Below are 13,289 nucleotides of genomic sequence, written 5' to 3'. Positions count from 1 at the left end.
ATGGGCGGCATTAATTTTCCTATTCTGTTGCGTCGTCTAAAAGTCACTGAAAGTTCAATGTACTTGCTACATTGTAGCTTTTAACTGTCAACTGAATTCGAAATCGACCGTTATCAGCTTTACGTCCCATCATGATTTATTATGCTGTCGCCTTGATACAAGGTCTTTATGTGATCAATTTTTAAGAAACTTCTCATGATCACATGACTTGCGATCGCAACTTCAAGCGCGCTGTCGCATTGTGCCCTTGGATCATAATTTCATATGTGCCATCGCATCATACCTGCACAAAATAGGTAAATTAATTACTTTTATGCGATGAGCATTAGCGATCGCAATTCCTTTTAGTTTGGCACTTTCAGACATGATATTGCCTATTTTATCATCACTTTCTCTCATTGTTTTAATAATTTAAGCTGTAATAACTTGTATTTCTACCAGTTAGTAGGCACCAGTGTACATTTTATAACATGACAGTTAATCTCGAAGGAACACAAACCAGTCATAAGTGGTGAACTCGAAGGAATACAAACCAGTCATAAGTGGTGAACCCGAAGGAACACAAATTAGGCACAAGTAGTGAATTCGAAGGAACACAAATCAGTCACAAGTAGTGAATTCGAAGGAATAGAAATCAGTCATAAATAGTGAACTCGAAGAAACAAAAATCAGTCATAAGTGGTGAACTTGAAGGAACACAAATCAGTTATAAGTGGTGAACCCGAAGGTTCATAAGAATAAGATGTACACAGTTTGATAGGGAAGCTAATAGTCACCATTTAATTTAGCATGCATCAGTGAACCAATAGACCTCATATTAAAATCTTAACGTAGCCATCAAATTTAACATGCAAAATGTAAACATAATATCTCGTGTTATGTTCATAGCTATAGGGTTTGATGCCCTAAACCTCGTGGTTTTGTAGTTTGTAACTGTATTGTACAAAATTTTTGTTTAGTTAATAAAATAAGAGTATTTTATTTGACATTTAGTTTCATTAACCCACAAAACCAATAAACTAAGATCCAAAGTTATCTTTTGTACCTTAAACATGTATGTGGAGATATAAAGGTGGATCATATTTAAGTGATAACCTAAACGGTCTGTAGTAGATGGATTGAAGGAAATCAGACATGAGGATTTCCATGAGCAGTGGAATGATCGTTTCAAATTCCATTCGTATTTGAACATACACAATTACAGTCAAGAAACGAAAACTAACCAGTCATGCACAAAATGAAATTACAGCATGCTTTACATGATAATCAAGGGAAAGATTATACATACCTTTGAAGACTCATCTTCAAACTCCCTTGATCACGAATGCTCGTTCAATCTTCAAGACCACAACACACGAACGCTCGAACACAGCGACCACAACATAGCACGATCACAATGACAACCACACGAACACCGTGAACTCAACGAACGACCTCTAAAAACCTCGACCTTATTCGAGTTGAGTAAGACACCACCACAATGGCTACCTTGGTTTCTTGGTGTGAGAATCCAGAAGTGTGGGCTCTGTGTCGACTTGATTAGAGGAAGAGACCAGAGGAATAACAATCGTGTAAGCGATTGAGCAAGTGGGAGAGGAAAAAAGTCTATCGTATAGACGAATGCTCAATCGTTTAGAAGATGGCAAGCTATCGTATAGCAAAAGCCCCCGATCGTTTAGAAGATGACCAGCTGAGTGAACTATCGTGTAGTGTCACTCCACGATCGTTTAGTCTCTCTTCAGCTATCATTTAGTGAATCCTATTCACTTGATAGCAAAGCATGAGTCTATCCGAGAATGGAAACTCTAAAAAATCTCTACTAAATTTAGGAAAACATTTTTTCTTTTATCTCACGGTTACCATGAAACCACCAATAACCTCCTACTCAATTGGTTATTAGAGAAAAAGATATAATTATCCAATAATTAATATTATTATAAATATATATGATAATCAGCTTACGATATTATATTTATAACCTTTAGTTTTAATATTTCATCTCATGAAACATATAAACCATAGTTCTTTTTCTATTTCATGGTACTTAATGTAAATCTCATTTATATTAATCCTCCACTTGATGTATCTCATACATCATACCGATCATATCATATATAATCGACTTTCCTCTTGTCAATTTGAACATTTCAATTCAACACCAAGAACTGATTCTCAAATTTAATCCATTGAGCTACCAAGGGGACCTTATAGACCTGTAGCTTGAAGCTCCAATGGTACGTGAATAACTGACTAAACTCTTTAGTCACGAGATCCACCATCCGTTAACTACTAGGCACTCCACTAAAGACCGACAACTGCACTCTTCTTACTTCAGGTATATTTTATGTCCATATTAACCAATCAATAGTGCGATAACCCTTAACAGATCGCTCGTAAGTGCAGTTGGGCTAATAACCGTTATGCCTTGTAGTTACATCTAACTCCTTAAGTACTATTGATTCCTCTAATGAACATAAGTTATAGTCCTACTATGACTGAGTCCTCTGTTCAAAAGTAAACCTCTACAAAGCAGGCCGTATCTGTAGTATCACCAGGATCAGGTATCCCTCCTTAATCCTTATACTACAGACCTATTTAGATTATCACTTAAGGCATGATCCACTTGTATATCTCATATACATGTTTAAGTTTACATACAATAACCATGGAGCTTTGTTTATTTGATATGAGTAAATGCCAAATAAAATAACTCTTATTTTATTCATAACAATGTGTACAGTTTACAAACTACGAGACTCTGGGAGAATTAGGACACCAATCCCAACAATCTCCCACTTATCCTGATGCCTCGGGAGACTAATGTACAATACATGAAAAAATACAAGTATAATACACAATAAACTAGGGCATACTCTATACCCTAGTATCACCTCCCACTTGCCCTAGACAAGATGCCACATGTCCCGCAGACCCAGACTCTCCAGGTGACCCTCGAACACTTTAGCCGTAAGAGCCTTTGTAAATGGATGAGCAATGTTGTGCTCCGACACGATCTTCGTGACTATCACATCACCGCGATGCACAATCTCCCTGATCAAATGATATTTTTGTTCGATATGCTTACCTCGACGATGACTCCGAGGTTCCTTCGAATTTGCTATAGCCCCGCTGTTATCACAATAAAGAGTGATCAGCAAATCCATATTTGGAACAACTTCTAAAGCTGTAAGGAATTTCCTCAGCCAAACAACCTCCTTAGCTGCTTCACAAGTGGCTACGTATTCGGCTTCCATAGTGGAGTCCGCGATGCATCCTTGCTTGATGCTTCTAAAGGAACTTTTATTCAAGAGTACCTACGAGCGGAAGCAGATCTTTCCAATTTATTGTGATAGAATTACCGCATATACATTCAAATATACTTTCATAATGCTAAAGGGATCGAGAAATCATACCAGATGAAGATTTCTCGAGTCTGAAGCCCAACCGTCTACCTCGAACAGTCACCACTCGAACAGAAGGAAACAAAGAAGACAACACCACTTAGAGCCCTTAGAATTCTTGGAGTGAGAATCCAAAGTGTGGGCTTTGTTCGGATTTGGCAGAGGAAAAGAGGAAGAGCAATTATACTCAACGATGAAGCAAGTGGGAGATGTGGTCGTCTATCGCATAGACAATATGCTTGATCGTTTAGGTAAAGTACACAATCGTGTAGTAAAAGTAAGCGATCGTCTATACAATCGTGTAGGAAAAGGTAAACGATCGTGTAGGAAAAGAGTGAGCGATTGTCCAAAACGATCACGTAGAAAAAACTGAGCGATCGTCTATACATCATTTAGTAAATACCGGGAGCTAAACGATCAATTAGGAAAAAGGTAAACGATCGTTTAGGTAATAGCGCGCAATGGTGTAATCGATATGTGATCACTTAGCAATATCGTATATGTAAGCGATCGTGCAGTCCCTATCATATAGGCACTGATTTTCTGAACGATGACACTATCTTTTTCACAATACCCACGCACCCTGAGATCAACACATTGTCTGCTATATATAATGCACTCATCCGTTATTTTAAACGAAGAGGCGCCTTCCCATTTCCTTTATAACCGTCCAATGAATGTGATCTTATCACATTCATAACTTATAAATTAATATCAAATATTAATTATAATATTTTTTTCCTCTACTAGATATAAATCATATTTATATCCATTTTTCTCCAAATTAATGTATCTCATAATAATAAGGTTAATTATATCATATTTAATTAACTCGTTCAATTATATCATATATAATCGAACTCCCTCTTGTCAATTTGAACATTTCAAATTGACCCAAAAAATGACTCTCAACTTGTATCCAAGCTACCAAGGGGACCTTATGGACCTATGGCTCGAAGCTCCAACGATACGTGAATAGGTGACTAAACTCTTTAGTCATGATATCCACCATCCATTAACTGCTAGGAATTCCACTAAAGACCGACAATTGAACTCTTCTTGCCATAGATATATTTCTATTTACATTGGATATAATCAATCATCAGTACGATGACCCTTCACAAATGCTTGTAATTACAGCATGCCAATTTACCGTCTTGCTCCTGTAATTACATCTTCCTCCTTAAGTACCATTGGTCCTTCTAATGAACAATACAACATAGTCCTACTATGTGTGAACACCTCTCAGGCCATGAGAAGGTGCGTGGTGCCACATCGTTCAAGTCCTAGAATCAGCCCTTAAGGGAGCTATTTGTCTACTTACCCCTGCCTCGGGGAAGGAGTGTATTCCATCTTGTGAAGATGAGTTCCTAGCTCCCAAATTAAACGAATCCCCAAAATGGTAGGTTTGAGTCGGTGTTCTAGCCACTCGCACCCATGCAAATCAAAGAACCGCCCTCAATGGCAAGAGTTCCCAACTCACTCAGGATTGAGGTCATGTTACCTATGGTCATCCTAGTGAAGTCTCAGTTATGAACGGTGTCATATAACGAGAAGTTAACACTTCGTGGTCAGGTCTTATACACACTCTTTGTATAGGATGCCCCCGCTCATATGTCCCCTACACGAATAATCAGGATCAGACCATCTGTGACAAGTCACAACACTTGTGACCATTGCATAAAGTAGGCCGCATCCATAGCGTTACCAGGATAAGGTTTTCCTCCTATATCCATATTCTACAGACCATTTTGGTTATCACTCAAGACATGATCCACTTGTATGTCATCACATACATGCTTAAGTTACATACAGATAACCAAGGATATTAAGTTTATTGGTTTGTGGTAAAATCTAAATGTGCAAAGTCAAGTAGTGAAGTAAATATCATTTATATTATACATCACAAGTATTCGAACAAAGTTGTTTACAAACTACTGAACATGAGACTTTAAGGCACAAACCCCAACAATCTCCCACTTATCCTAAAGCGAAGTGGGGAGTACAAGTAAACATGCACAAAACAATAAACTAGGGCATAAAAACCAAGTGCAACAAAATCTCTCACTCCCTAATCCAGCCGTGGGTGGTACCGTAGACCCATGTTCTGAAGGTGACCCTCAAACACTGTAGCCGTGAGAGCCTTCGAAAATGAATCAGCAACGTTTTTCTCCGAGGCGATCTTCGTGATGATCACGTCACCTCGATGCACTATCATGCGGATCGACTTGAACATGGCAACAGGAGAGAAAGTTTCCACATAGTCGACTCCCTCCACCTGGGTATAACCCTTTTCCACAAGTCGAGTCTTGAAAATTTGCACGTTCCCATCAGCACCCCGTTTGCGCTTGCAGATCCATTTACAACCTATAGGTCTTACCCCATCAGGTTGATCTACAAGATCCCATACCGAGTTGAAGTATATCGACTCCATCTTGAGATCCATAAATTTGACCCATTCATCCCGGTCAACATCCTCCATTGCAAAATATTTTAATAGACAACAGATCCTTAACATCGCCATCGTCACCATAGCTAGAATTTTCGTGAAACCCAGATAGCGATTAGCGGGTTCGTAACCCTCCCACTGCGTCGAGGTCCCTTAACTCTTGAGGGAACCGACCTACCAGATAACCTATCACAAACAATTCGGTTGAATAAGCAAGTTCTTCAAACGATTCTTATAGAAGCTTCAGTAGTTTCTTGGAAAGCTCACTTAACACGTCTTTACTACGTGGACTGTGCTCCCTGAATATGATCCTCCTCCAGGAAGTAGCTTCCGTGAACAAACACCTGGAATTTTAAGACTGATCATAAAAATAACCTCCTCGTGTACCTTTTGATGTAGCCTACAAAAAGGCACAACCTTGATCGTGATTCCAACTTCTTGGGATTTACCTTAAGCACATGTGCTGGGCAACCCCATATGTGGAAGTGACGTAAACTAGCTTTACGCCCGTTCAACAACTCCAAAGGTGTTCTTGCAATACACTTAGAAGGAACAAATTTGAGAATGTATACCGCAGTCTCCACTGCGAAACCCCAAAACGAGTCTAGTAAGGAAGCTTAACTCATCATCGAACAAACCATGTCTAATAAGATTCTGGAGAAATTCGTTGGCATTTAGATTCAGTTACGACAGATTTAAACATCTCTATGTTATGGAGAGAACGTACGGCTAAAGGTCTTAGCACATATAAGTTATTTTCCAGTTTAGCTGTACAAATTTCAACACCATCCTTACGAATAAATGCTTTATTCAATTTTAAAGAAACAGTGTCATTGTATTGTAACAGAAATAAGGTTCCTTTTAAGTTCAGGAACTACAAAGGTATCTTTTAATATAAGAAACCTATTCTGTAAAGTAAACTGGATATCTCCCATTGCCACAGCCGAGGCGACGTGCTTGGTGCCTACTCGTATCGTTATCTCACAACCTCCAACTATCGCCGGGATCTAATTCTCTGAAAAGAAGAACATACATGATTAGTGACATCCGAATCTAATATCCAAGCAGAATCATTATTATCCACTAAACAAGTTTTTAATACAAGAAAATCATATTTACCTCTGTCTGCCTTGGCCTTAGCCTTGGCAGCCTTCTTTTCCTTCTGATAACGAGGACAATTCCTCTTCTAGTGTCCATCCTGGTTACAGTGGAAACATTTTCCTTTTTCAACTGGCGGTGGACGCTTCTTCTGGGTGACAAGTGGCAGGTTAGCAGGCGCATTCCCTTTCCCTTTACCACCCTTCTTCTTCTTCCCTTTTTCAAAGTTAGAAGTTGAAGGAGCAGACTTTGTTCATGAGGTCGAACCTCGATAGAACTTTTTAGAGGATGAGACAATATTTGCCTCACCTCCCTTTTTCTCCTTACTTTTTAGCAAGGATTGGTAAGTCTGCAACTCGTTGAGGAGAGTGATAAGGGAGTATTCCACTTTGTTAAGAATCTAATTGTTGAAAAAGTGGAGGAAGCTCTCCGGCAATGAATACAGGATAATGCTAACCTGAGTACCCTCATCGATTTTAGACCCATTCATCTCCACCATGTTAAAGTGGACCATCATATTCAGCACGTGTTCACGAACAGAGGTGCCTTCCTCCATTTTGAAGTTGAAGATATGTTTAAGAGCCTCATGCTTGAGTTGTCCAGACGGTTTTTCGAACATTCCCCACAAGGATTCCATGATCTCACGAGCTGAGACCATGGACTCATGTTTCTTGGCCAAGACGTCACTAAGACTGGCCAAAATAAAGGCTCAAGCCTTCTCATTTGCCCGTGTCCAACGCTTGTACGCTGTCCGAACATTTCGAGTAGCATCATGAGGTGGAATAGGAGGACATTCCTCCATAAGGACAAATTTTAGATCCTCGATGATGAATATCGTCGTGAGCATATGTTTCCATCTTGAATAGTTTTGGCCATTCTGTTTTTTGCCGCTAAGAAAATTGATAGTGGCTGATGCCATTAAAAAACTGTTGTTGAAACGAATAACCTTTTATAGAACTTTGCAAAAATGACATTTTAATTAACCAATTAATTTTTAACAAAACAGATTCCAAGTACCCTAAGTGAAAAGACTTCTATTTTGCAATGATGCCCCAGTGAGGCAGGATAAACGTCACCGGTGGGGTGATCAGATGGCCCTTCACTGGGATGAGACAATCTTAACCATTAGGCAGAACCAACTCTTGGAACTAAACCTAATAGCTCCTTGCTTTCGGCCCCAGAGTCCCGCCCTAATGCGCTCACCATAGGAAAAAGATAGATTAGGACAAGAGACTAAGTAACCTTATCCTCTTTAAGAAGATCAAATAAAGAAACGTGCAAAACAGCCATCCTATAGGGGGACACTCCAGGGTGCCACGAGGCGATGCACAGAAACTTTATTCAATCCAACTAGGGAGACCGAGAGATATGCTGTTGCACTTCCCGCTCCCACTTACTATGAACACTCTCTCCATCCACCTTGATATTAACCTACCCAAACACCATCTGTTGGGGGGGGGGGGGGGGGGGGGGGGGGGGGGGGGGGGGGGGGACATGCCGAAGGTGCCTCGAGGCCGAGGGTAGATCTCACGGTGTGGAGTATGAGGGAGAAACGCGAGAGGTGAAAATGAGGCATCAAATGCCCTAAGAACCTCCCACTGAATGTTCTACCTAGGGGTTTATTAACCTAGACAATCCGACTATGATTATGATCTAAGTCATTTATAAAGTTTGCTAAAAAACAACTTTTGTCTTTGAAATAAAAAAAAAAATCCAAGTAGTCATATTAAACTCTTTAATGGACTGGCCTTAGTTTGCATGCATCAAATCTATCTAAATTACCTTTCCAGGTAGATTCCCAGGTAGGGGTGTTCCGTTGCCGTCATCTTAAATACCCCAACCTAGACAGAACCTGCCTTCGACAAAAGGTCTACTATAAATAGACTTGCTACATATTAATCTTTTACTAATTATTTTAGTTCTAATTTCATTTTATAACCATTTATAAAATAAACAACTAAAACAATCATCCCACATAACGAAGTATTTATGATGCTTATAAATATAACGTTAAAAAAAATAAAGCATACATAAATATAACCCTTATATTATATGATGCATGAGAATGCATTTATGTAAATTAAAACATGCTTCTCTAAATTACAACACTTATAATAAAGAGAATATGCATAAGCTAAGAAGGGATTTAACTATATGTACATACCATATGACACGCATGTAATAAATAAAGGATTAATGAACCGGGATGAGCCTTTACAAAATCGGAATGAAATAACCCTATCTATTACATTTTTCATCGAGCAAACCGGTTCACAAGTGAACCGGGTCTTGCACCGCCAGGAGGACTCCATTGTGTAGCAAATGCCGTACGTAGACGATCGTTCAACGCGCACTAGACGATAGGAGCATATTTAAACGATCGTGTAGACGACGAAGAGGCTGCGAAGCCTGATCGTCTATGCGATCACGTAGCGCGACAACAGGTAAACGATTTACCTTGCGTTACTAAGCGATCATTTAGTCATTTACTAAGCGATGAAGCTTGCTGACCTAAATGATCGTTCAGTGCGCTGTTGTGACATAAACTATACAATGATGCAAGCAAGGTTCAAGTTTTAAGTCTTTTATCATCATACGAGCTTCTAATCTTATGCCATACAACGCATGGATGAATGATGACTTTATTTCCTTTATGTGGCTACTTCTAGATATGTGTTATAAATGAGAATCTTGTAGTATACTATGCGTTGTCACAAGTTTCTTTGCATTGGAACCAAGTATAATTCCACCACAAGTTTCTCGGTGTGATCTGAGGTCGAACACAAGGATTGTTTTACATTATTGCGTTACATTTGTGATATATGCGACAAGGGGTTTTTCAATTTATAAAAAGGTTGTGTGTACAGGTATTTGAAAATGCGATAAAGTAAAGGTAGGCAATAAAAATGCGATAATAAAGTAAATTGCAGTAAAAGTAAAGCACGATAAAATAAACCTAAGCTATGATGATACAAGATACAGGTTACATGATACAAGATATCGAGGTTGAGACTGACTGTGAAGAATATACAAAGATCGTGTTGTGTGGTGGCAAGTCTTATGTGTGAAATAGGAAGAGAAAAGATAATTAGTACAAACATCGCAAGTTCCTTAATTGCGTTAAAGGCAAAAGTACGGTTCCACTTTTCCCTTGGCGTACACCTCTTGGTGATTGGCCGCATTCCCACATCTCTGTGGTGAAAAAGGGACAAACGTAATGAACGCAAGGTTGCTTCCATCTCTGGAAGTACTTCTTGCTTTAGTTAACACATTCTTCTAACCTTCTCTCGATAGATCAGAATGACATCTTCACTTTTGCTCTCACAGGTGAAGATGCCGTCTAGCATGCTTCAGCTAAACATCTTTATTTCTTTAGCACAGATTAAGTTACTCGTTTAATTCATATTAATCACCAAGGGATTAAGAAAACATCATGGAGAAAATGATCTATGGAGGAACGAAAATATACAGATTTTTAGCTGTGGTGATTTTGTTTCCTGCAAAACAGACTTGAAATATCCTTTTCTACCATCTTAATGGTCTTAGTGGGTGTATTTGCGATAATTTATAATTATTGTATTTCTTAGCTAATTTTCATACAATCAACGCATATTTTCTCTCTTTTGGCCGCAATATTCAATAAGACAACATAAATAACTTGTATTTCTACAAGTTATCACATCCCCAAATTTAGATATATGCTTGTTCTCAAGCATATCTTCTACTAAGGCAATAATTCTCAATTCTTATCCTATATTTTTACGTTGATTGGTTGCTCCAAATGTTACACTTAGGCACATTACTTGACAATGCAATTTCCTCCTATCCTTGCTAATTCCTAACAAAGCCCTACTTTATTCTTCTATATAACAAATTTATGCTCAAAAATGCTTTTCTAGTTTTAAAAATAGAATGTTTACCTCTTCTTTGTCAAAACAACTTGATATGTCTATATGTGGTGGTCAAACTTTGCGTCATTTATTTAGAGACCATTGATCATGGTTACACTCTTCGTTTTGGCTTGTTCCCAGATGTGTCATGCGAACATCCAACTACGGTTGTGTGCCAATTTCAACTTTAACTCATGAATTTCAGAGGAGTTGTCTCTTGCATTCTTTTATTTTCTTTTGCATTTTTCTCTTTTCATATTGCATTGTTCATGGAAACCTACCTTCGTTTTGCCTTGCTCCCACAAGTTTCATGTAAACATCCAACGATGAGCAGGTTCCTTTCACAACTAACTCTTATTAAGTTGGGAATGTTTTGGGTTTCCCTTGTGCTGACATTGGAGTTTTGTATGAAAATTTATTGATTTTTTTTTTGAAATGTAGAAAATGAACGCATAATCTTGATCTCATCTGCTCAGATGGTAATTCCTGGAATTTTTCTTTTCCCTTATCATCTTTGTGCTGTCTCTTTGGCCTGGGTTCTTGCGGCACATTGAGATCGATTGCGGGCCTCTTTAAAGGTAACACTAGGTAATGTGGGGAGTCTTTGAGGAGCAACCTCAGGATTTTAATATTGATGAGGTCGTGGACTTCTTGCATGGGCTCCTCCTCAATGCCTACGCCCATTGACAGGCACAAACTTGAGACAGTCCATGGAAAGAAGTATTGTCCTCTAATGTGCCCCACAAAGCCTCGAATTTGACTTGCGATCAACCGGCCTACATCGATTGGAATGCCGCGCGCAATGTAGTATGCGGCCATAACTCGATCCCTTGAAATTGTCTTGTCATGGGACGTTGGGATCAGTCGCTTCTTAACCAAATAAACCCAAAGCCTTGCCTCTGAAGCAGAGTCTTGGATGCTAGGGTCTTGATGCCTTTTAAAGAAACCGACCATTTAGTGCCCAGTTGCGTTAATAAACCCAAATCCTTACCTCTGGAAGCAGAGTCTTCCAACTGCTCTTCTGTGGGATCATCAATGATTTTGTTGCCTAGTGCATCCGGGTTATCCTTCATTTGGTATAGTTCATTGATGTCCCTTGCGCTGAAAGGCACCACTTGCCCTTTTATGGTCACCACATCCTTGGTGCCATGTAGCCGTCCATGGTAGAAGTCGCGCACTACCTTTGGAACGACAATGGTTGGGCACTAGTAAAATGTGTCCTAACCATGCTCCACGTTCACGCTCGTGATTAGATCTGGTAGTGGCGTTGGCGCAGGGAAAAAGCCCATCTCCATCAACAAATCGTCATTCTCTTTCTTTCCTGATGGACGCACCTTTGCTAACGCGGGCTTGCTGCTTTCTGCGACCGCTTTGCCTTTTCCTTTGGCCAACGCAAGGCGGGATTGTTGTCTTTGTTTTCTTTCCTATTCCTTGCGTTGTTCCTCCTTGTCTAGCTCAGCAAGTTCCTTGCCCTTCTTCTTAATTATGCGCTGCCTGTTGGCTTCACGCTTCCTCTCCTTCTCTTCTCTCATTCTCCTTTCTTCTTCTGCATTCTTTTTCTTTTCTTCTTCTTCCTCTTCTCTCACTTCTCTTTCAAACTCTTCCATAAACTGCTAGAGGCCCATAAAAGGTGTTGTTCCTCTTCAAGCCTTATTTCTTCAAGCCACGAGATCTCGTTATTGCTGCGAACCTTCTCATCATGCAGTCTTCTTCTTCTATCACCTTTTGCGGTGATGAGTTTCGCTCGCTCCATTTTCTCTCTTCCTCTTCCTTTCTCCTCCTTTCCTTTTCTTCTAACGCGTTGATCAAAATTAAAGGGTCAATGACAGACCCTTGCGGTGCATTCTCCTTGCGACGCCGCATCAAGGGGGTAGCTTCTCCTTCTTTGCCTTTCTTGGCCGTAAAAACTTGCGTTATTTCAGGTTGCGTTGACTCCCTAATTTGTGCTGGTTCCTCCTTGTCCTCCCTCACGGAGGTGGATTCTCCATCCATCTCTGGGCTTGCAGCCCTCTTCTTTTTTTCTTCTTCCTTCTTTAGGCGCCTTTCCTCATGCCTGCATTCTTTCCTTTCTTTCTTCTCTTTCTTCTTCCTTAGCTTGGCCTCCTTATCTTCTTCATCCTCCTTCTTTTCTTTATTCTTCTTCTCTTTGCGATGATGAGATGGCTCACCTTCTCCAACCTTCTTTTCCTTCTCCTTTTTCTTTTTTTTCTCCTCTTCCACCTCTTGTTGCTTCTCTGTCGCGACTTCTTCTAATGCGACTCTGATGGGTCCGTCACAGGATTCTACTTGCATAGTTTCCTTAGGAGTCTCTAAAGCTAGAGTGCTTCTTCTTGTCTCCTCTTCCACCACTTCCTCCGTCATTGCCACTTCCTCAGTCACCGCCACCGTCACCTCCTCCGTAGACAGTGGTTGGTTTACAACCCCTGCCTCGGGCAAACCTCCTCCTTCCTC

The 13,289-nt window shown here is 39.9% G+C and overlaps 1 protein-coding gene across 1 annotated transcript in view; it reads right to left on the bottom strand.

Annotated features, from left to right (window-relative positions):
* LOC120090637 (stress response protein NST1-like) overlaps positions 1-13,199 on the bottom strand; it is a 23,136-nt gene extending 9,937 nt beyond the window's left edge. The window contains exons 1-2 of the mRNA XM_039048356.1: positions 12,747-13,199; positions 11,830-12,019 (exon numbers count right to left, since the gene is read on the bottom strand). Coding sequence (XP_038904284.1) covers positions 11,830-12,019; positions 12,747-13,199 — 643 coding nt within the window. The remainder of the gene's footprint in view (positions 1-11,829; positions 12,020-12,746) is intronic.
* Between the last annotated feature and the right edge of the window lie 90 nt (positions 13,200-13,289).

Source organism: Benincasa hispida, chromosome 11, assembly GCF_009727055.1.
Source record: "Benincasa hispida cultivar B227 chromosome 11, ASM972705v1, whole genome shotgun sequence".
NCBI classification, from domain to species: Eukaryota; Viridiplantae; Streptophyta; class Magnoliopsida; order Cucurbitales; family Cucurbitaceae; genus Benincasa; species Benincasa hispida.
This window is presented reverse-complemented; position numbering and strand designations above follow the sequence as displayed.